The following is a 25,476-nucleotide window of genomic DNA, read 5'->3' as shown; positions in this document are numbered from 1 at the left end:
CACACGTCCGCGGGAGTTGGCGTACAGTGCCTTAAGGGGGGTCCAGAATTTATGGGGGACAACTTTGCTCATCAAAAGAGGAACCAAATTTTTCGCCTTCGAGTACCGCCTGTTCAACTTAAACCCTGGAATTCTAATTGCTTTGACGGATTCCAATATATCTTCCATGTAGTAATACTTACATTTAGGAAAGATCGTTAGATTTCGTCGTCAATCGACCTTATTTCTAAAGAGAACCTGAGCAAAGCCCCATTTAGCATGCTGGTAGTGCGGCGAGTATCATTTTGTGCGGTTATGTCGGTGTGAAAAGCAATCGACGTGAGCACAAGGAAAGCCAGTGCCGGACGCGGAAAGCTATCCAAAGACGCAGCCAAACCCGGAGGTCACGAAGTAGACGGAACGAATCAGAACCTCGTTTCAACGCAGTATTTTCGAAATTAGATAACCAGATCGATGGTCGTCGTAAGTACGTTACAATCAGAGCAAAAGGAAGCGCGATTCGATGGCAGCTCGACACGGCTTCCGATAATGCGATTGTTTCCCGCCGCAACTGGGGGATATCGGGTCACCGAAACTCAGACAAACAATGCTTCAGGTGGTAAGCTTCAACTACTCGGTAAATTCGATTGTGAGATGAATAAAGCAGGCCACCGTGATTGTGGTACTGTCTATCTTGCTGCTTTTAAGCTTAATCTCCTAGGTATAGACTGGATGGATCGCTTGAATCTTTCAACATTGTCAATCGAAAATATATGCTCAGCAACACTGTTAGGAGGGAAGTAAACATTCCGACCTGGAAACCGTGTGCTTGTGAGGAACTATAGCCCCGGGCATCGAAGATGGACTGTTAGAGTCGTTTTCAAAATAATCGGTAAGGTGATCTATAATGTCCAGGTGGGATCACTGATATGGAAACGACATGTCAATCAGTTATGGCCGACTAATTGCCCGATCCCAAAAGCGGAAAGACATTTACCAAACCTCAACCTGCTGCTTGAAACGTTTGATCTCCCAAGACAAGCACCTATAGTCATTGCTTCATGTGTACCGCCCAAGACAGATCCATTGCTGCAACCGAGACGCCGTACCGATCGCATAGAAGAAGGGTGGAACCCTTACAACTTGGTCCGCGTCAACAATCTTACGTTGAACGGCCAAAAGGAGTCATCAGGAAGGTGGGATTCCTGAAAGTAACCACTGAATACTCGAAACCTACTGAGGCCCTCAGCTCTACTAGATGCTGACTAGAGAGACAAAGTCCCCTCAATATGCAGCGCATCACAGCCTTGTATCAAAGCCAGACAGCTCGAGACAGTGTTGGACCAAGGTCACACAAACCCCCTCCAATAAAATAGCTTGAGGTCAGAGGTAACAGATTGGCGACCCAGTATGAAACAGCCGCGCAGTATTTTCTCAGCTTTTCCGCATAAATTGACTTCACTGACAGGATGAAATATCTACTGAATGTCGAAATATTCTTGTCGGGTTTCATTGTGATATCATGGAGTTTATAAGCAAGAAGTCCTTACGTGTGTTCCAAAACTGCTCATCGAAATACATAGGCCAAGAAGGTAGGACGTAGAGTTTCCGTAATTGACTACTGGTAATGTAGCTTCCGTCTCGTTGACAGTGCCCGAGCAACACCTATATCTGTACACATTGTATGAGGATTGAATCATTCAAGCATTGTTTGGCTCACCTTCACTTGTTCGATATGCACTGGCAGGAATGAAAAAGGAGAAAGTGACAGGCGTTGAGCCGCTACACCGCTACAGTGCATGGCTGCCGTACAACTAGGATGCACGAGGATTGAGATATTACTGGGTTGCCTTATTCGAGACAAGAGCGCTCAAAAACGGGGGGTTAGCCTCAGACTGCGGACTTTGCGTTCAGTGGTTTCACACCTTAATAGCCGAGAGTTCTGAAGCCCGCGGGAAGGAACAGACAAACTGCGGTGGTTAGACGTCTCACATGATGTCTGGTCCGGTCGAATCCAGTCCACATACGTGAGTAGCTGAATTTCTCGTCAAACTTCATCTCGTGCTAGTATTCACCGAGCAACTGTCTCTATCCATCTGTACACATTAGGCCTTCACACACAGGATGTGACTGGTTGTGTTCATCTCACTTCTGGTTGCTTGCGGCAAACACAGGATGGAATTAGTAACCTGGAGCGATGGCCTAGCAGGCGATTCCCTCACTTTAGTTGCCACATGCGTCGAGATATACCGCGTTTCAGTCAGCCTTAGTGAATTTTATAGTAACTCCTTCTCCTCGACGTCATTTTTTTTCGCTTCGCCAACCATGCACAGCTATCATACTACGACTCATCTCTTCTCATCCAACTAACGTTTTTACATAAATGTTCGACGGTTTTCTGCCACAAGACGAAGCTTTCTGATACTTTACAAAAAGGCTTTCGATAAATACCTTAAACCAGCTGCGTCTCAAGACGTACCAGCGGCCTTCACTTCACAACAATTCAGCTCTAATCAATGCGAACCACAATCAATCACTATTCGGCAGTGCCCAATTTGGCCCGGCCCCTGGGCTGTGTGCCGACCTGAACCAGCACCTTCTTGCTTTGCTTGCCTCAGCTTCAGTTCTCTTATCTTCGGATATATTGCCTTATACCCTTTACCTATCTGTACACCCAATGTCCGTACACCAGGTGCATGTGAGGTCTCCTTTGCCTTGAAGCCTGAGCGACCTATTTAACACCACCATCTGCCTACTAGTGAGTAGTTCAAAAATTGTAACACTCGGAAAAAGATGTATGGATGAAACCATAACTGAGAGGGTGACACAAGTGGCTAAAATGTTTCATTTTGGATGCACAAAGCAACTTTTGTGTGACCTAAGTTAGGAGTTAGAAACTGCTCAAAATCAGTATGGAAGTAATGTACAGGTGTCCCATCTTTTCTTCTTGAGAAAGTTCAGTGAGCGCACAAAAGAAAGATTCAGGTAATGAACCTGAAATGTATACCCTTCCAAAAAAACAGCAAGAACAAGGGTCTCTATTACTGATTTCGCACTTAGTCGCTCTGAGCAAAAAATCACCGGTGACTGCTCTTGTCTGTTTTGAATGGGCGATCCAGGTGGATTGTTAGTGGCTGAGTTGAGAACGCAGAGTAAGTTGCTTTTGCCTTTCAGGGTTCAAACGTTGTGTGATGCAGACAAGGGATAACGCCGCAGTTTTCTTATAAATTATACATGTAGATAATTTCTATGGAGACCTTTTGGCCTGTCATTGAAAAGAAACCGAAAATATTCACAGTACTGGTGAATTGTAGAATGGTCCATTTGTACCAATGACGGACGCATGTATGTACAGTACGGAGAAAGATGGGACGTTGTTCCCGGATGACCTTATACACGTGGATCCTTTGACGCTGACCAGGAGGAGATTGGAATTGCCGGTGAGGGTGTGACTTTTGTCAGTTGGTCTGAAATAAATGCGATTATATCACTTCTATTAATACGTTCGAGTTCTGTGAGCAGTACTCTGACGTTTGCCGTCGGCTGCTGACACAATTTGGCTAGCAGCCGAGCGCTGGCCTTTACTGTATCCTCGTCAGGGGAATTTTGAGTAGTAGACTCTTTTAGGATGAGATGTTTTGCTTCCTGAGCCGCCTGCGCCAACTGCGTAGCAAACTCAGAGTCATTTGCACTCGGTCCGAGGAGAGAAGTGATAGGGATGTCTGTTAGGAAGGCGGGATAAGGAATTTAGCGGTTAGCTTAAGAGCACAGTTGCACTCCAGTTGGTGTCAGTTAGTAGTATCACGAAATATCACCACCAAACACAAATGAGATAATAAATAGGGACAGAAACAAACCTCACATTTATACCGTGGCTGGGCTTTATATGAAACTAATCGTTCTCTAAACAGCTGGGTTTCTGTGAATGAAGTCAGCTATATAACGTGGCGAACTTTTGTACTGCGAACCAACTTTAACTGATATGGTAGTGTTTCATGCGTGACTCGTGTTCTAGCGGGCCGATTTTTTTTCATAAAATCATCTGACTCTCGCGAATCATTAGATTATACTGCCTGATTGGCCATGAGCCCTCGCGAAGTCAATGGTTTGGGATTCTCATCAGGGAAACAAGTGCTCGGGTACCGAAAGGTTCGGCCATATAAGCGCTTTCGTATTTACCAAGGTTCACCAGGTGAACGTAAGTGGATTCCCAAGTGACCATTTGGTTCATGGATACAGGCCGTTATCATCCATACCATTGCCCCCCACCCAGTTTGCACAGCAAGTGGATTGGCTTTTGATGTGAATCTTGGTCCAAATTGGTCCAAATTCAATTCACCGGTCAACAGACTCATGATCCGAAGAGCTACCCGAAATTGTCAACTAAAGGATCAGCTGTTTGATTCACCTATGTCTGCCGGGTGCACTCCAAAAAGGAAGAAAGTTCCAGTACGATCGACAGCTCCCAGATCTCGGTTACGGATTCGGGCTTTGACTGCTTTCAATACTTGAGCTCAGTAAAGAGATATGACCGTAACACATAATATTCAAACAAAAACATGCATTGTTCCCTTAATTCCAGGCCTTCAGAGATGCAGCTGTATCAAACAAATTTTACGATAGGGTGAGCCTGACATAAAACATGAAGTTTTCTCCTAAATGAGCAGGTGCTATTCAAATCCCATTACCACGTCTACGGTATAGAGAGACGAGAACTGTGTTTATCCAAAGGAAACCTACCCATATTTGTGGCCATTTCGCGCCATCCGCTCCGCGACAGTTGGAAGCAGATCATTCCGAGGACATCACGTTGGAGTGTGCCCAACTGAATCTCCAGATAACCTAAGGGGAAGATTAGAATAGCTCAGTGGTCGGGGAACCAAGAACCTGAAAAGACGGGAGTGACTATCGAGTTAACAGTCGGGAGAATAAACATCCTAACTAGTCGGAGTTTCTACAGGATTGAACAAGCCTCGGCTCTACTGTTGTTCACACTGAATGATCTTGTGCTTAAGTGATGTGATTGCCCCAGTTCGTGAGTCGCAAAATCAAAATACGATTTCCTTTTATCGATTTCGTGCTTGTGTGGTTAGAAGTGGTCAGCAGAACTTGTCAACCGAACAATTGTTTGATCGAAACACCGAAGGCCATATCGAAGTCAGCACTTCTTCACGAATATTGTAATAAATTTAACGGCATGAACGGTTGTCTTAATGTGCATTATATATTATCTTACTTTATTATAACAGACAGTATGGTCCCCTTCAATCCCCAGCCTGTTTGTTTAGTCTTAAGTTAGACTACTGTTGACGATTCAGATGTAAAAACAGAACACTGTTTAAAGGGATTCTCCGGCGGCATGGTCTGTGCTTAGAACATTAAAAAAAACCTCGTACGATAATTGGATTTGCATTCAATTCCCGGAAATACATTGTGCAATAAAGGCGTTGCTGCTGGAATCCAGCACAATGTTTAACTGTGCGGGGTAACAGCCGATGCTACCCGTTAGCTGCGTCCCAGATGAGTGACGTTCCAGTAGTAGGCAGGTGGCATGAAATCAACCCATGATAACGCGTTATCCTTCAGGTTCGACCCGTTTTAGTTGGCATCCGATTTGGATGCAAATAACCGCAGACCAACTTGGCTGGTTCAAAACTGTGGTCCATGTGTTCACCTGTATTGTTTACTTGTTAGTCCCCGTCTCCGTGCCTACAATTGTTTCCACACTTAATTTGTATTGTAATTACTGCATTCTTTGTAATTGGTGAGGGTGTTACAGCATGCAATTGATCCTCGGTCATGGGGCTGAGCTGAGAGCGCTCGCATTCTCTGTTGACCACACCGGCATAGGTGACGGAATCCTCAGTATCCCTTTTGGTAATCTTGAGACACTGATAACGAATATTGAACAAGGAACTTTGCTCACCGAATATTTGGGCTAGGATTTTGACAGCATCTGCGAAACCAGGATCTCAATAACTTTGTGGTACGGTGCAGAATCGACCCATTGACTCCACCAACTTAGTACAACGATATTCTCAATAAGAAATCAACCTTATTATTGTCTTATTCAGTGCCCTCGAGCTGACTGCAGAGATCTCCGTTATGCAATTAATTGCAGTGGCTGAACTCGACACCTTATTCATTCTGGTTACATGGCTCATTATCTACTTGCCTGTCCATCAAACTTAAAGCAAACTGCCACTCTACTCTGGATCGTTAATCTCAACCACAGCTACTGATGAAGTGTATTTCTTTGATGGTTTTTGCTACGTTTTTGTTGAACAAAAGGTTGCAAACGTTTCGGAATTTTCACGAGCTCGGTGAATCTCTCGAGTAAGCGGGTTGCCACCGGATTTGCAAAATGCCTGCTTATCGCAACATCCGTTCAATCAAGGAATGCGGTTGACGGAGATTGGAGGACTAGACACACTGGGTGAGCCCCAACAGGGAGCAATGGGTAACAGGCTGTCAACGGAGTTTTCAATAGCCCTATGAGCAGCATGTTATGTCAAGAAAATATGCTCCAATATATCGAGTATCGTGTCATAAGCCTGATTTTGTGCAGCATATTTTGTTGAAGAATATCAGAAATGAGAGGTTCAGCTGGGATTTGTTTCGGTCTCCCGTTAACACTAACTTACTTTAAAACTGAATGTTGACCGCAATATTGTATTGACAGAAAATCCAGTACTGCGCTTACCTGATGAGCCCCATGAAGGGCGAAACCTACAGTGGGTTGTCGAAAAGTTTTCATCGTACTTATAAGTAGTATGAATATAGCCTAAACTGTTTCACTAGTACTTCTTACTCTCCTGTCACTTATCGCCGATATTTATCTGGTAGTTGATTTTCTCATTGAAGAAGTTCTTGGTCCCAAGGATGGTTTTCGCTAAGCATGTCCAGCTATTTTAAACACATTACTGTTTTGATACTCTCTGCTAAGCCATTTCAGACGGAGAGTCAGTCAAGCAAATAACCAATAACAGTGTATGGGTTCATCAAGACTGTGGATGAAAATTATGGGAACATGCTTACTCAATTCACTGGCGCCTGTTTCGAAATTGGCTATCAACGGATCCCGTTCCTGTTGCCGATTTGTGCCACACAGATGCTTAGTAGTTAGTCGACTGATGTGTTCCGATTTCACGTGATCGGCGGCGCCGCCACCGTCACCACCACAGGGACCGTTTAACACGGAGTCCATCTGAGTCGAATTCACCGGTAGCTTGACCGTACTATAGCCACTTGATGTGTAGACTTCACAGAGTTTGGCGTTCGTCATGGCCTCTCTTTGTTTCCACAACTTGTAGACCACGTACAAGAGCAGAAAGACTATGATAAACCCCATGATGGAGCAGTAGATGGGTAGCATCTGGTTTTGCTTGCTGCTCGTATCAGATGCCTCACCGTTCTGTTCGTATCGGGTGTAATCTGAAGGAAAGAGAGTGGGTGATGTTGATAGAGCGAAGATCAATAAAGCACAAATATCTCAGTAGTCTGAATGTTTCTGCCTCCCAATAAAGTAATGCAGGAAATACATTAGGTCAGCTGCCTTGCCTTTACAAAAGCTGACTGTCATTTCATCATTGTTCTGTTCACAAATTATGTGAGGAGATCGGTGCAGGCATCGCGACATTCAGTTTTTCGAATTAGAAAAATCTGAGCTTAGTTAGACCTAATGGGTTAGCCAACTGTTTTATTTTAGGTTGACTGTTTCCAAGGGCCAACCCGGAATTTCTCAATTCGACAAAGTCTTCTGGCTAGTTCAGATCTGTCATGGTATTTTTGGACCTCTAACTGGGAACAAACTAGCACCAGAGGACTTTCGAAAGTCTGGGACCGACATCTCAGGGTTCCAGCGTGCCCAAGTGGGCCAACACTGGGTGCAAAGAAGTAGTCAAAATAATCCTTCTTTTTAGGAAAACAGGCCCACGAGGTGCTGACATTACAAATTACCTTCCTGGGTCGCAAACTTTAAAGTTGTGGGTGAATAACATGATCGCGGCGAACCTGAAAAGTGCAGCGCCCTAGAGAACAGGAGTCGGGGCCAGAGTAGACGCATAAAATCAGACAGTTGGTGCTGTGTGCGTATTTTTGTTTGATGTGTTCATATCAGCAGCGCCACACAGTAGATTCTTTTTTGGATGCTTACGGCGGAATCAAGGCGTGAGTAGGACCAACACGCTGACCTGCCTCAGAGCTATGTTCAGCAGTCAATGGACTTTAGTTTGCTACGGTTACTTGTGGTTGCTCCTGAATGTATCTACACTTTGAAGATTATCATAGTTCGAACGACTTAAACAGAGGCTCAATTTCGTACTAAACTGCACAAGCCCTGCTCCACATTTACGCAGGAAATAAAAAATGATCGGTTTCACGTAGAGGCGGACCCTCTCCTAAAACGAATTACTTTGCTTTGGACAAGTTTATCTTTACAACAATAAACTTATTTGGACGCTCCCATGGGATGTCCACGTGATGTGGATTCCACGATTAAAAGGATGAGTGCCAAGTTACTCACACTGTTGATTAGTCGCTCGCGACGAACTACACCGGGAGGTCGCGGGTTCGAGACAGTTTCATGAGGTGCGCAATGATGATACCTCCCAGTATGAAACAGCTGCGCAGTGCTTGTCGACTTTTAAGCATAGAACGGCTCCTCTGACAAGAAGAAACCTCATTTGAAAATTACAAAATCTCCCCCACAGTTGAAAGATTTGATACAAGCTAACTTACTTGATACAACTATCGTGAGGAAACTTTATAATAAACTCGGATAGTATGACATTCTTATAGGGGGCACGGCTATTCACCAGGAAGTTCTTTTGGCCTACCTTCGTTGGAAGGTGAATGACTTTTCTTCATGAGTTCGCAAACTAGGTCTTTACCAGCGTGGAACTTTCGCACTAGTTGCTTTTCCTAAACACTTATCTTAGTTAGGTTTGTACATGAATACTCCTCTGGATTGAAGTTCCAAGCTGATGAATCTTGGGTTTGAGTACGTCGATTGTCTATCCACAGCTAGGTAGTGTCAACATGAATTTATCACGACTAAGCGATACAAGCGGGTATTTTCATCGGAATTCGGACTCTTTTGTTCACTGTTTGGGTGATGTGGGGAAATCCACTTTAATGAAGCCTTAAAAAACACGCGGAACGCCGACGTATCAGGGGTGTGTGCTGGAAACGTAAGGTCGTAAAAAGGACGGTTCACCACCTTATCGTGGTAGTTCCCTGCCACAGCACGGTTCAAACTTTGCGTCTATCTCTATTTGCGGTTATACTGCGATATTTCCAAAATCTAAATGATTCGCTTTTATGGATTGTTATGTTGGTACAAGGTAGTTAACTGACAAGAATGGAAGTTCTTGACGGAATTAAAAGTATGAGGAAATCGGACATTTTAATGATTATGGCCCGCAAGTGAAGTCAATCTATGTTGGAAAGCTGACAAGCACTGTGTAGGTCTTTCATACTTGATGGGAATCATCAGCGATCAGAAACTGACAAAACTACAGATCACTTAACCGGTCATTAGAGGCTGACCAGTTGTGTGACTAACTCGGACTTAGACAAGCTATAGGACCACTCAATCACGGGATCCACATCACGTAGGCATATGTGTTGACTGGCCCCTTAAGCGAGGAAATCTCCCATGAAAGTTTCACTCAACCGGTCAACTTCGTTCTCCCTCTGAGCTACTCATAAGTAACAAAACGTGTATTTCGTCAAGAACGTCAATTTATTGATGTCGGTAATCGCTTGCCATAGCATTTTTTCAACCTCCATGGCAAACACTTCAGATGCAGTTGCGTGGTCACGTAACATCTTGAATCACCCACCGAGGGGCCCGATGAATAGGCACCGTCCGAAAAGCTCTAAACCCTCCAGTATGCTGCGCCTTACAAGCTACTTTCGTCATGCACGACGACGCAGCTGATTCGCAATCTTTGCGTCCACTTAGGTCACACATATGCAGCGATAAATATAGAATCAGATATTGTAGGTGGTTAGCAGTTGAGTGTCCAAAAAGTGCTCGCAGAAACTAGCGTGGACCTAAAATCCAATAAAATGCCAAATGTCTGGTTCGTTTGTGGACAGCAGTGACTAGCCACTGGAATTCAGTGGTAGTACTGATGATTAACGGACGGTGTGTATAGACCCTCCGTGACGCAGTTTATTTGTGTTGTACAATCAAATTTTGTGCACTGACTTTCACTGGAATTTCCCGGGCAGTTTGATGCACCTTATTTCAGTCAATCAGAAGGCTTGTTATAAAATGGGCTATCGCCCAAGCATGGATCACACGCTATGAGCTCCAATGGTATTGATCGGATTTGAACAAACTTTCATGTACAAAACAGATTGATACCTGCTATGTTTGCAATGAAAAAAACAGTAGAGTAATCAAGCAGTTTAGTGCTGTTGTGGCAACCTGTGATCTTCCACAGGCACGTCAGTTAGTTTCTCATAGATTGTAGAATCAATCACGGTACAACGGGTACGCATAGACTCGACTCGAGGGCTCATACGTCAGTGTTATCGAGCTGTGAGTTCTTAACTCGCCTATCATGTGATTCTTAGGTAGATGAGTTGTTTGGTTTGAACCATGTCAGTAAGTCCCATGGTTAGAAGCTGGCAGGCAGCTCAGGTAAGAGAATGCTATAACGACCATTCGAGCATTCGACCAGCGCACTGACCCCTTCATACTACTGGCTAACTGATCAGCGGTAGTCGATACATGAAAGACGCAAAATAGTGATGTTTTCTACGGTGTGCAGAGCATCGTGGAAGTTTAAGAAAAATGAAAAACAACGGGGGAAATGGGTGGAAAACAACACTTATTTCCTGGTCCACAGGAAAGTGTCTGACATATTGCATTTTTGGGTTTTCCAGTCGACCTACAGTTGCTTAATCTCGCACCAGTCCGATGGAGCAAAATGATGCCGATTTATCTTCAAGTTCCATCAGGCATAGTCAAAAGTGCTCAGTTCAGTCGAGGTGCTAATGCCGGGTTCGAACCACGGACCTTCCGGTTGGTAAGCGCGCGCCTTAACCACTGAGTTTTATCACATGACAATTAAATTATATAAAAGTGTGGTCAAGGTCGTCATTTACGATTGAGCACCGTGTGTCGCATATAATTTTTGAGTTAAAAACATGAGGCAAACCGGATTAATCCCGCTTTCTTTCACCAGTAACCTAGGGATTCCGCCCCATTCGGTACCATGTAGCGTTGCATTGGGATGTACTTTCTTCAAAGTCACGGCGCACAATTGGTAAGTATATTTCTGCCGAAAATAGATGGAGGTAGCATGTTCGACTTCAGTCTTAACGAGCTGGATATCTGAGTCTTACACAGGCTTCAGCTCGATGAGACTGCATCGTCGAAGGCGGGACAAGTTGCGTAGAAATCACCGAAGTACTAAACCATTTCGCTTGAGTGAGAAGTGAAGTACTAAAAATGACAACCATCCGAGCAGTAGTGCATGCTAATGGCGTACTGCATTCTTTTAATCTTATACCTGAATAGTTCGCAGTCTGTTCAAGAGTCGGATTCAAACAACGTAATGTTACCTGACGAAGCAGCTGATGATGGGCACTTGAAGGCACATCTGTTATTCGTTTTCTAGTTTTAGTTCCACCTATTTCAAAACGACTCCAGTGCGTTTTTCACGGAACCCTACTCATAAGATTTCTGAACACTCCTCGACAGCCAACGGTCTGTTTCGCCTTTCTTGGAGCTCACCAGGAGGATTCATCCTCTAAGTTCCCGTTCAACATTCTTATGTTCTACTCTGATACGAAACTGTGCGCAATTCGCCAGATACACTGATTTACAAACCAGTTTGGTTTTAACAGCTAACTCAGATGAATCTCCTTTTAACAACCTTATGGGTACCTAAAACAGCAGGATTGTGGACAATTTTTTTCTGTCAGCTCGCGTTTCAGATAGGAAGTACCACGTGCAAAACAGTACACCGAAAAGAGAAAGTATTCAGTGTGAAGAATGGCAAGATCCCTTGGTTCATAACTCATAAATATGATAATCTGGGCTATAAAAAAAACAAATTCTGAGCTCGGGTTGTAATTGACAGAAAGGAGAACGTGACAGAGAATTGGAAGATATGTTATCAACGAATGCCCATGGGTCAGTTAGAAACCATATTTATCTGTTCTTCTATCAAGTGAAGGTACCCTACGCGCTTCGTGCCGTTTTTAACATGAGTGAACAAGATATTTTTGTTCCCACTGACGAAGTTCCCGCCCACGATTGCAGTCGAATCAATAGAGCAGCGTCTCATACGCAGTCAAGACTTGGTGTTTCATAGCGAATCAGGTGTTCTCTTCTAAGTTCATCCTTGGAGTAATTATAGAATCTGATTCTCCCAAAGTCACCACCAAGTCAGGCAATTTAATACAATCTTATTAGAATGTAGGGATGAACTATCAATTACAAGTCTTAAGTTATACCTTCGCTTAAGTCTGTCAACCTAGCGAGTACACACCAAAAACAGAGGTCCTGTAGCCTGTTGATCATTTTTATTAGGCAGACAAGGAACTAGTCTTCCACGTGTGAGCCTGTGATGGTATGGCTTTCACGAGCGCCATCGCCAACGTAAGCGTTTTAATGTCGATTTGCTCGGCCGTTGTCTGAGACCAGTCATAAATACACACACACACACTGCACACACAAACAAACATAAACGTGTCTTTCCGAATGAGCCGACAACTTCAAAGGCTGCGTTGTCGATTAGAGAGCCGAGGACGACGATCAATCGGAGTTACATCTCACCATCGAAGGGTTAAAAATTGTACGATATTTATGCATGCAGTCGGGTATCTGGCACGTGCAAACAAGTCACCGTGGTTCTGAAGACATGTGCATCCCGCAGGCTGTTCGGTTAGTGAGTATGGATGAGAACAGGTGGGAATGGCGAAATGGTCCTGTTTAGGGTGGTGTATGAGCATTCTGTGTCAAGCCATTATTGTTTATGAGACTAAAGCCGGTGGTTTGCGACACATAAAGAAGGACCAATGAGCCCCCTGCTTAGAAGAAATCGCGGTTGCTATGCATTAACAACAGCTGACTGTCTCTGGTTTTGTCTGTTGTCCTGTCTGACAGGACAGTTCGCTCTAGAATACCCATACAGATAGTAGCTAAACAATACGGAAACTGTATCGGTAGTGAGTTTTCGATCTGAAGGTCCTGACTAACAATCAAATTGGTCGAAATGGCAATTGAGTTATCGTTCTTGGCCTCAGATGGATCCAACACAGTCCGCCTGTTAGGAGGTGGTTAGTGGGTGGGGTTAATGTAACCTGGTGGCTTCATACGTCGGATTTCCGGAGTTGAAATACTGGTACTGCTGACAAGCTCCAGTAAAAGCGAGACTCAGTTTCAGGGCCACGTTGCTTTGGCATATCGGGACAGGCTGGGAACTGTCGAGACAAGAGTGATGTGTTTAGTTAGAAGGCGGTCTCTAAATGAGACGTTGAACTGCACAGCATCAGCAAAAAGACGTTCTTCTGGGTAGTGCCTGCTTCGGTGTCTGTTTGATGTACCTTTGGTAAACCGTCGATCACGACCGCTGATCATCCCACCACCGGTAAACGAAGGATTCTGTTGGTTGATTTAAACGACAGCGTAACCACCTCATCTCATGATGAAGTTTAGCCAAATTTAAACGAAGGACAATAGAATTTACACTGCATAATGAAACCGGAAACTACTGATCTTTTAAAAAGCGGGATTTTAGTGCACTAAATAAGATACTTGAAAGAACAATGACTTTCTGTACGGATGAACTACTGCACTGCATGAGGCGTCGATTAGTAGTATAGACCAGCACCGCGGACGAGATTTTAGATTCTCCAGAAAAATCTTGACAATAAAGCTCATATTGAACAACATCCACCCACCTCAAAACCTCTTCTTGTTGCCTGGGCTAAGCACATGTTTCTGTACAAACGGCCACACAGTGGTCCGGTTTCTGTGATCACACCAAAGTTCATTCCTCGCACTGAAATAACATATGTACGCACTGACCTTTTCCGGTACACGGGTAATTACGGCTTTGAACGCACCGCTTATTCTCTTTCATTGAAGAAATGGATACAATAGATTTTAACCATCATAAATTACACCCTTTTTCGCCCGACCTTATGCTACAACTTTGCCGACAAGAACTCATTTAGGACTCCTAAACCCGTTCATTTTTCGAAATTCGGATCTCCGTAAATCTCACTTGCCGACGAAAAGCAAACCGACATACACCCGAAGAGCAAAAAGAACATTATCAGCGTGTCCCAACAAATCTACTGTGCTACGCAACATCGACTTGTGCGCATCACTTACGAAGTTGCTTTCCGGAGATTTTTGAAGGAATGTCGGCAGTTAAGAGACTTCAGCAAACTTCAATAAAGAATGGTACATATATTTTTTTAAAAAAAGGAGTAGCTTGACACAAACCAGTCGATTTTACTGTCTTTGTACGTAATAAGGAGCACGAATGACAATAATATATCACTCCTGTAGCATTTCTGTGGATAATAGAATTTATGAATTGAACTCAGGTAGGAAGGAATGAGTTCGAACGTCAGCCTGACTCACCGCTTATAAAAACCGAAGCACAATTGTCCGGGGCATCAGACACAACCAGTGGGTGTAAAAAATTACGGCTTCAAGAACTTTGATGATGGCATCAGAAATCTCTTAAACATGAGCAGATGTACCCAGTCGTTTTAACCTGGTGGTTTGGGATCCTAACTCCATTGCTGCCTAATTCAAGGAGAATGCCTAAAACCACAATCTTGGAAAGCCGGCTAACTGAACGTCCCCCAAAGAGAGGGGGCTGAGCTTTAATCTATTCGTGAGCGAACACTAAGCGCTTAGTTCGCGATGGATAACATGAGGACTCTGCAACCCGGATTCCACGATGAAGGCTTGTTTTGTCACGTGACTCTGATTGTGGTACGATCAGCTCGGAATTTTTTACTGGTAGTTTGTACAAAACTATGGCTTTTCAAGTACACATGCAGAGTTCAGCTCCAGTACGAAAGGTTGGGGGAGGGGCTACGGAAATGAATGCGTTACATTTTGGAGATATGGATCAATTCTCGTGCAAAATGAAATCTAGGCAATGTGACCTCGAGCTCTGGGAAGCTCACTAGCTAAGGCGCTTACTTATTGCCCGGAATTTAGGCGGTTCGAACCCAACCGTGATATATTGACTGTACTTGTCTAGGCTTGGGTAACTTGGTTGTATCTTAACCCTCGTGGTTCCTTCTGCAGCCATGGAAGCTAGACACCTGAAGTGTTAAAGCCAAACAACTATTATTATGATTATGATTATTAATATTATCGATTCTGATTACCTGCATTTGGTTAGAGGATAAAGCATCCAAAGTTGTTCAAATACAGACGGGAACTTTCATTGTGGTCAATGTTAATAATAATCCTGGGAATAATAATCGTTCAGCTGCAACACCCTCCCGATGTATAACTGGCATGCCACCCGACAGAATACAGTGCCATCCTCTTTCAGTCACTTGGCGTTGACCCCAAACATCAAGCGTCTATTAGGGAGTCATGCTCATCCGAAAAGTTCTACTAAACAAAATCTTTTCGGCTGGCTCCTTCAAATGATTGCTAGGGATAAAGAAACCTTATAAAAACCTGCTCTAGTTCGTCCTTTCAAGCGGTCTGTCTATAATTGGGCAACCATAATTACTTACACTGAGGTGTCAAAACTGGCTGGCACTTATCTCAGAGCACGTCCGTCCCTCTTTCAGTTCGTAAAAGGCTTTCCCGGCCGCCTTCAGCAGCAAGACCCAATAAACGGTGGACTGGTTCAGCTGTCATCGCATACAAAACACACATCTGAAGTTAGTTGGAAATTCTGAATAACTGCCCTATGGAAGTATGATTCCAGAGAGGAAATCTCTAGGTACCGTACTGATGCAGTTGGTGATTAGTCTCCGGAAACGTATGAAAATCAAATGTAACGATAGTACTATAACGGACAGCTGGTGAACTCCACATTAATCTGTAAGCATAAGAGAATAACGACTAGTCTACCAAGAAATACAGGTAATTCGTAGACGCAGATGGAGCACTCATTCTTGGGGGGACACGCATCACAAACGGAGCACGAAGCAGACTTGAAAAATACTGAATTTCCAATACCAGGATTGTAATCCACGACAGAGAGATTGACTACAGGGGGCACAGATCTTCAATTATCAGTGTGAGTAGACTAAAGACGAATATAAAGCTGTCGGAATTCACCCGGTTATGACAACCATTCACCTATAACTAACCGTGTAATGGACAAACAGCACTGATGTCGTCAACTGTCGGAATGAGTTGGCACCGATTAGTTTCTCTGTCCGCCTTAAAGCTATATAAATCAATGGAATTCACGCCAACATCACTCTCGTTTGAACAGTCCTCCTTCTGTCCCGGCATAATTATTCTGGCGAATTTCATTCTTATTGGGATTTTTTAACAGCGCATACACCTGACTGTGTCAGGAATGGAACACCGGACGTCTGACACGCGAATCCAGCTTTCCGTCACCACCCCACTAGCGCGTGTTACATACGCATGAATCACCATGTTTTAGCATGCGAACGTGTTCACGCTTGAGTTCGCAACCACCCACAACTTGACCAAGTATTTGTGTGCAAGGTGAAAAATCGCTCAGCACTGATTTCTACGATTATTTCCGCAACTTTTCTGAACGAAGCAACTGACTAGTGTTTTTGTGGGTTCGAAGTCTGTGAAATGTATAAAAAATGCATCGCACTACTCGTTGTTCAATGCATGAACCTTTCCTTGCCTCAGGTCGACCTCGTCAATCAGAGAAACTGCGAGAAATTGATACCGTTGGTTAGTTTCACGTACAGATAGATAACCTTACACAGCTTATGACTCTTATGGGAATATTATATGGGTTCACCCTGGAAATCATACAATACCGTAAGTAAATCTGTCACGTATTGGCGGATAAAGAGATCAAGCATCGCATTTGCAACCTAGTCATATTCTCAGACGCAGTACACTACTCATAAGGTTGGTGGGAACTCTTGTACAGCCCATTCAATTGAACAAGAGCATCATAAACGAGGGATTCAGCTGGGTTCCAGCCGAATCTTCTGTCAAAACCGAATTGGTACGCAGATGAGCGTATAAGTCTAATCATATTCGCTTAAAACACTGTCCCACAATTCGGGTGGTACGTAGCCGGTCATTTCGTTATTTTACTGCACTCTCATCACGCATTACTAATCCATACGTGTCTGGTTATGTTTGTGGAGATTTCGTCCTGTAAGTGAAGCCAATCTATGCTGAAAAGCCGAGAGGCACAGTGCTTCTCAGACGAAATCTCCACAAAAATCCCAAATCTCCTCACACTACCAACAAGTGTCTGGTTATTTTGGCCAGATCCAACATGGCTTTGAGAAGCACCGTACACGAACTTACAAACAGAAACTTCTCGAACCTCAACTCTGACTCACGTACGTACCAAGAGGTTTTACTACTTTACTGGGCACAGCTCACAATCCCTCACGTTTGCTTGTCAGATGCTTTGTAACAGCTCGGCTCACTTTACACGTCTGTATTAAACGGGGAGGCGTTGAGTTACGCGTACCCGAAGCCCGAGTCATCCAAACGGCCAGGCGAGATCAACTCAAACGATATGAACTACGTGGCTGGAAAATAACTGGTATAGTGACCTGTCTGAGTGCGAGTGACTGATAATCCAGACCGTGGTGGATTAGTCAAAACTCCAAACTTTTAACTGGGAGGTTTGGACAGCACCCGGGAAAATGCTACCGCTGATGACTTCCAACAAGGATGAACTGGTTACACAGTACTCACTGGCCTGTGGGGTATGAATAAATGCATTTTTTCGACTAGAAATGCACAGTTTATTGGTATTATGATTTTGAGTAAAAGTACCTTATCTTTAAAATGTTCGGCCCAACGTTACGAAGGAACTGGTTACTAAATTGAAGCACTATCAAGATTTCACTTGTCGGCTTCGTGTAATTAGGAGTTTATCTCCTCAGGTATTCAACGGCGGTACTTCAGAACCAGGGACCATAGACCGCGCTACACTATTCAAAGAACTGCACATATATGTGGACTTTGGCAGAAACCTTTCAACTCTTTCATCGTAAAACAAAACAGTGAATCCGTTTCCCAGACACAGAACCATCCGATGGCTGGAAACTGGGCTACGTACATAGACCATAATCACAATGAGGAACACGGACGAATTCATTATCTCGGCAACCCTGAGGAGGACAGGCTCATTCAATTTATAATTTATTCATCTCGTCGCGTCGTGTCCTGTCGTGTCTCGGCGATTTCAAAAGTGTGCACAACACAACACGCTGTAGTCACAGACAAATCCATTCACAGACAAGTGCGCACGCGTGTTCCTGTAATCACCGCCATTGTATTTTTTATAGTCACATAGGTGTGCTTTGCCGCCGAACATTGTAGCAAGTCGGACGACGACCCATCGTTATCTGACCATCGTTTGTCTTTTATCCGTGCCGTGCAATGCGATATCGTGCCTTCTTCATTTTCCGTAGGTCGCCAGCCGATTCTTGGATAAAAGCGTCGATCCTGTTGTGCTTCATTATGTTTGGTTCAAAAAGCAATTGCTGAACGACGCCCTTGTTGTGTTTACGTCAGGGCTACCGTTGCTAAATTGCTGTACATGATCAACACGTACTCAAACAGCTTACCAAGGTAGAGCAGCCAGTCCCGAATCCGTACACAGCAGTCGTAATGCGGAACCGAATGGCTAGCTTTTGTTCTTCATCACAAGGAACAAAAGCTGATCCGCATGGTGTGATGGCGCCGTTTGAATATCGTTCGCATGGTGTTCGTATCCCATCAGTTTATATCACCCTGAAGGTAATCTGATCTGGTTAGACTGAGCCGTGCAGCACCCCAGTCTTTTCTGGGGTTCATTAGTATGATTTGTGTGAAGGGGTTCCAAGGAGCTATTTATAATGATAATAAAAACACCCAGTCCACCATGATACTCTGGTCGGATTTTGAGGAAATACATCCAGTAATGAGAATGCGTCCGGGCTGTTTCTATGATTGTTACGGATAGGTAGGAACATCACCAAGAGGAAACAGGGTCTCGATTATGGTCCAAAAGCCCAACAGTCAGATTAGTAGGTTGCTCGAGCAAGAGTTGGGCCGGAAACGCTGAACTTGGATACTGCTTTGAGGAAAACTAGATTAAAAATACCTCTCACAGGGACAAGTTGAGCCGCGCTTCAGTGGCAGATGATGGCTGTCTAAGTCAACGTTTTTTCGATTTTGACCACTTCTTTAACATGCGGCCCAAGACACCCCAAAAACACCTTGGAATGCGGGCCAACTAACTGTCGTTGGCGTACACGAAAACCTGTTTGTAGTGAAGTTCAAACAGAACGAAGGTTCGAGACCCCAGACACAATCTTACATTAGATAAACAGTTTTTTAGTGCCAGAACTTATCACAGTATTGTGGCGAAACTATCGACGTTAAGAATAAAATCGTAGATGAAGTGCCTCTAAATGGTTTTAAACAAGTATTCATAAAAATTGGGTTATTGACGCTAGCTTGCAAATAACTACTCGGTGGTTTTCTAACAATAATAGAATTCACTTTTGAAACTGCTACTGACTAATTCGGGCGGCTAGGCAACTACAAAACGCCCCATGAAGCACAAAGGAAACTCTAAAGCTGCGCCAACCTGATAGAACCCAAGAAGGGTTAAATCAATCCTGCGCTGGCGAAGAGTTCTCAGAAACCTTATGAGTAGTGTGTTACTTCTGGGGTAGAGTTCAGATAAATGAAAACGATCTCGAATTTTGGGTTCTGTCATTACTTCTGTGCGCTACCAGGCTACACAAATACTCGTAGATCATAAACATACGTGCGGCTTCTCTCAAGAATGAAAACGAAACCCCTAGTACACACCCAGTAGAGACTTCTACAGCAGGATAAGTTGGCACAAAAAATCGATTCTCCTCTCCAACCAAAGATGATAACGAAACCTTTCAGCTGTGACACTCTTTAGGTGCCGAGCTGCCACGCAACTCGAAAAAGGCATGAAGGTACCAGACTGCCTTGGGCTAGACAGGAAAAATCGGGATGCTGGGGTTGGATTCCAACCACATACATTCCGTTCAATAATTTCGGGCCTTAACCACTAAGCCATCACTGACTCACAAATGAGACGCAGATAAACTAGCCTACTTACTGAAGTCGCAACCTGTTTTGAAAAGCTATTTGTGACGTTCATTCTGGCACTCCTCGTCAGAGCCTCTAAAAAGCGTCGACCCCGACCGGTTTTCTTATGTGGCCGTTTCACACGATAGTGCAGTGATGCCTAGGTAAAACCTGTGTTGTCCGAATTGCCTCAAGCTTCAGCACGATTTCTAGACCAGATCTAGTCTTTTACCAAAGAGAAATGGGTGACTGTTTTTTTATTGTTCCATCGATTATATGATTGAATGGACCTTTATCCTTGAGTTTTTGTGAAGATATTAAGCAAGCAGCCAAATTCAGATTTCTCTATTAAGACGTAGCACGTAAAATGGTGATGTGAATGTGACCTTCAATGGAACTTTCATTCTGCCAGTGAAGTCAGCCTATTTTGAAAAGCCAAGAACTCCTACACAGCTGCTTCATCCTTGTTGATAACCATCAGCAGTGAGCATCCCATAAAACTCAGAGTTTCGAGACCGCAGCCTTCTGTCCGGTGGTTGAACCGTTTGGCTGCAAGCGACCGATCAGCAGTGTGATTAACTCTCACTTAGACCGGACATAGCACCACTCATCCTTCAATAACGGAAACCACGTCACGTGGTCAAGTACTAATTGGTTCCTCGAGTGAAGCCTTCTCGGAAAGAAGTTTCACACACTCAGTGTATGTATTCTTCCTCTGGGCTACTTATTGATTCAGGGTAACCTGCGTTTTGGGATATCCGAGCCGTAAAGAGCACTAACAGACCAAATGAAGACTGTATCTTCCAACAGCTGAAACCCTGGAGTTGAAGCTGTCTCTCAAGTAGCCTGAACGTTTTAGAGACTCAGAAATTTGGGATGACACCGTTCGTGTCTGGGGATGGAGTAGAACCCCCTTATACTACTTAGTTAACGTGTTCTTAGTGCATTTTTGGAGTGATCGATTCGACGGGACCTGTTCTGCTGTACACCGTTCCTATTAGGTGTTTTGCTACGATACGTGTACGACGAGAAAACGTGTAAGGGTGTGGGCTGCAAGGTCCGACCACATCCTGTTTTGCTTCAAGGCTAATCGTTCTTGGCAAGACCACAGGAGGCCCGCAGGGGCAATCAACTAAGCAAAAGGATCCAATAAATTAGCAAATCCACATAGGGGCATGAGCCAACTCTCATACAGTAACCAGTAGGGACGGTCTATACACATTTCTTGCGAACAGTATACCCACGCGGAGATACATACTATGGTTTAGTTTGATATGAACCCAAGCACGTGATATCATGACAACCCCGTGACATAACACTACTTGAAGCCTGCCCTTTCAACTCCGCGAAATTCAGTCGAAACTTTCAGTTCATTCGAACAAATGGAAAGCATGCAAATTCAGTAGAACTCACCTATATGAAAAGCTGTTTGAACTGGTGGATAGAAAGAGCTTCCGTTTATCGTTAGTTTTTTTGGCCAACCATCCATCCAGATGTCATCCGCAGGTTGCTGAGTTTCAAGTGGTGTCAGTGTTGTTAGGTTGACCGTTTTCGTTTCGTTTTCAATCCTAGGAGGAGCTGACGGAAGCGGTGAGGTCACAGGTGTCGATAGGTGCATCCTGCACTTCGGTGTTTGACTGATACAATATTCTCTCCGTGTTGCCTCTCAACAGACCAAACAAACCCTGTCTCCAGTTTCTTATTCGCCTGACCACTGGAACAGCTTTTTAAATCTAGCGCTCCCGAGGCCAACCAACCAGCCACGTGTGACCTGACGCCAAACGCGCCGATGGTGGGATAGACACACAGAGTTGAAAACACGTGTGTAGCGCGTGGCGCACCACAATACGTCCGCGCGCGCCCGTTTTAGTGCGCCTGCGCGATAGTAAGTGAATGCGTGACTCTCAACGGTGCAACAGATAAATCACGGAGCATGCGTGCGCCAAGTACGTTCATACGCAGGTTCACCGCGTACATATCCACACGCCGCGCCAACATCAAGTGAGAATGTCGCTTGATACCTTGTCCATTTGAGCGGACATACTCACAAAAGCCATTTCCTTGGCAAGGTGGCGGTGGCGCCAGCTGAGTCCGGGGAGAGCATTTTCTCCGGTGTTTGATCTTTGGCCGCAGTTGTCCTCGCCACAGGACAGTGGTGAGTTTAGCCAGCGGTGCATCCTGAAATAAAGCGATTGACTGGACGGCGGAGACGTTAGTCTTAATCATAGTTTCAAGCGCTTAAATCAAAACGAAGCCGTTGCCAACACTCTAACAGAGTCTGCTTAATAAAGAATCTTGAAGTCGCCCGACCTGGCCTCTTCCTCGCTCCCAAGAACAAACCTTTTGGGATTTTGAACATCGAACATATTGATTATGAGTAGTCCAGTCACGTGAATCAGTACAGAAAATAGGCCTGAGACTATCGACCTTCAGTGGTTGCCATACGGTTTGCAGTGAGCAATCGATTTCACGTAGATCAGAGGGCTTTCCCTTTGAACAGGAGCGACCAAAATGAAATAACGACAGGCTACTCACCACCATACCAAGTTGACACTAGTGATTGGTTTAATCGGCATTATCGAACTAGAAAGCCAAAAATGAAATTCGCTTAGAAAAAGGTCTTGAACTTGTCGCGTCAGTTTACTAACCAACTATGACTAAACCAAATCCTTCTTACGGACGCGCCTGTGTTAATCGGACGATAGTCACAACCGGTTTAGGGCAGTAAACGAAATGGAACGGTAAAAAGTACACCGTTCCTGATTTTTGATAATGTTGTTCATATTCACGCTTATCACGGACTACCACACATGTATAACTCAATTTAGGACGGGCCATCGTTAATTTTGTGTCCATAGAAATTAAACGTAGCTCAATAGTTAAGGTGGAAACCGGAAGGTCCGTAGTTCAAAACCAAACCCCGACTGCTCCTATGTAGGCTTGGGTAGTCTGGTAGTACCACGACCCGCCTGCTTCGCTCGGGTGGCATGACAGCTAGGTACTGAAGGGATGTCACGACTGAACAGATACTTATTATTACTATTATTGATGTTATTATTATCAAAGTCACATACCTTCAGTCCTTCTCCATTTCTGGGTAACACTTTTGAACTGACTCGACCTTTCTCCTTCTACACGATACCCTTCTTCTGGAAGGTGACGGGATTACCCGTCATCAAACCGACTTTGTTATAATCCTTGGGATGAAGCAGGTTAATCGACAACTAATCTGTCCGATTTATTGCCCCTTGTTTCCGTTTGAAATATGCATGTCTGTTAGCGAGAAGCATCTCTGTTTCATCGAACGAGCTCACCGAGCGTTTCACCAGAAATCAGAAAAAACTGACTTATTCAGCCTGCACTTTGGGGCGGTTTTTTGTCAGTCTTCATATAAACAGTGTCAGCAGCAATCCAAAGAAAGTCAATCTGCAAGCGTTCGGTGATTGAACAAACCGCACTTTCAAATCAATTTGGCTCTCACGAAAGACTCAACTGAATCTCTCGTTTATGAAGGGCGAAACCGGTCGTGGGCTGTCGAAGAGTTTTCAGCAACCCTTTGAGTAGTTTCCCTTATGAAAAAACTGCGTACTACGTTGCGTCGCGATGTACCTTGACAGAACCTTGTGACTAGGCTAATTCGCGCCTCAAACACATTCTAAGTGGAAAAACGTGGAAGAATGTGAAGGCCCAGATTGACACTATTCATGTTAAACTTACAAAAATTATATTTTAAGGAACTTGGCGACTCTGGAACGGTCGGACAGCCTTCCACTGACTACTACTGAGAAATGGCTTCCCATGCTCTGCACTCAGTCCGCTTTCTTATCGAATGTGACTACACTCTGCAGCAAAACTAAAAACAGCAATGAAATTTCGACTCCTAGTTAACTAATTTGCGCAATTTTCGGCCGGTGGGTGATGAATGCCACCAGAAAACACATTCATATGTTCAGTGGATATCATTCGATTTACGTATCATACGATTTACGTAAGGAAGGATTTGACAAATCGCAAGAGAAATATAGGACCGCATTGGGTTATAACCCAGTTGGGACGCTGTGCTCAGACAATTTCATCTCAAAACTCCTATACAACACTTAGCACCGTGACCGAAGTTTCTCCCGTTTAAAGCCATTCAACAACTCGTTCCTCGACTCATAGACTCCAGTACGCTTGGCAGGCTCAGTGTGTCTGATATTCGGACTGCAAGCCGATTACCCCAATACCTTGAAGTGATCAAAAGAAAAAACCAACTTATCGCCGCTGTTTTCGGTGAACGACAAGAAAATTGAATAGTCACATGCAAATAGCTTGGAAGACAGACCTGGTCCTAGAATTCAGAAGCTGTACTTTTGTGTTCTGTTTGCTGCTGGGCTGGGAAGTCGAAATTTTCACAGAAGGTCGTAGTCTTCATCAAGTTTGGGACCGTAGGCAACTCTCACACGAGAACTACTACTGGAAAACGGGATGATGTTATAACTTTATAGTGGGACTTATACCTGACCTTGATAGATCATGATACGAGCACCAACGATTAAATCGGTCACGCACTTGAGTATGATATCGCCCATTCCCCACGTGGTTTGGCGCTGTCACATCAGAGTTCCCACCGAATAAGTTGATGTCACTGACCTTCCACCAAATAGCCGAAAGTAGTTTCGTGGAAGGAATATGGTTAAGAGATGAGGGTGAATGTTTATCCTTCTCAGTAGGAGAGTATTTGATCGTACTAAACTCTCACCCATTTAACAGTTCCGTGTCTGACACAAATTGCTTTTCCAGACTTTACTGTCACATTCGCCCTTGAAACTGGGAACCGAAATGGTTTTTCGCAATCTTTGTAGCCGGGTTAAAATGTCCGGAAACGAACACAGCACAGTCCGGAGGAAGTACCCTACCCATATTCCGCTGATAAGACTCTGAACTTCGAGGTATGAACATATGAAAACAGATACACAGAGACAGGGAGAATGCTCAAACCAACACCACACTTTGGTGCTTGAGCACAGTCTGCCTAAATACTACCCATTCGTAAATCCACCGAAGAAAACACCATAAAGGAGGGATGACTAAATTGGTATCCAACTGAGTGTATTTTATTCTTTGTAACTACTTTTGGGAACCCTTCGAAAAAATCTCCACGAACTGAAGGTTGGGAACTTTGGACTCAAGCAAATGCGCGCTGGACCATTTTAATTACGGAACAGGTCCACTGAGACCGAAAAAATGTACAGCTCATTTAT

General features: G+C 44.2%; 1 protein-coding gene across 1 annotated transcript in view; it reads right to left on the bottom strand.

The window, feature by feature from the left end:
* Positions 1-2,760: 2,760 nt before the first annotated feature.
* Positions 2,761-25,476, bottom strand: part of T265_08108 (hypothetical protein) — a gene marked incomplete at both ends in the record, with an annotated part of 70,071 nt that continues 47,355 nt past the window's right edge. Inside the window, 4 exons of the mRNA XM_009173815.1 lie at positions 2,761-3,701; positions 4,720-4,821; positions 7,018-7,413; positions 21,647-21,811. Coding sequence (XP_009172079.1) covers positions 3,370-3,701; positions 4,720-4,821; positions 7,018-7,413; positions 21,647-21,811 — 995 coding nt within the window. The remainder of the gene's footprint in view (positions 3,702-4,719; positions 4,822-7,017; positions 7,414-21,646; positions 21,812-25,476) is intronic.

The sequence above is a fragment of the Opisthorchis viverrini genome (genome assembly GCF_000715545.1).
Source record: "Opisthorchis viverrini unplaced genomic scaffold opera_v5_202, whole genome shotgun sequence".
Taxonomy (NCBI): domain Eukaryota; kingdom Metazoa; phylum Platyhelminthes; class Trematoda; order Opisthorchiida; family Opisthorchiidae; genus Opisthorchis; species Opisthorchis viverrini.
Note: the sequence above shows the minus strand (reverse complement) of the source record. Positions and strands in the feature narration are given on the sequence as shown.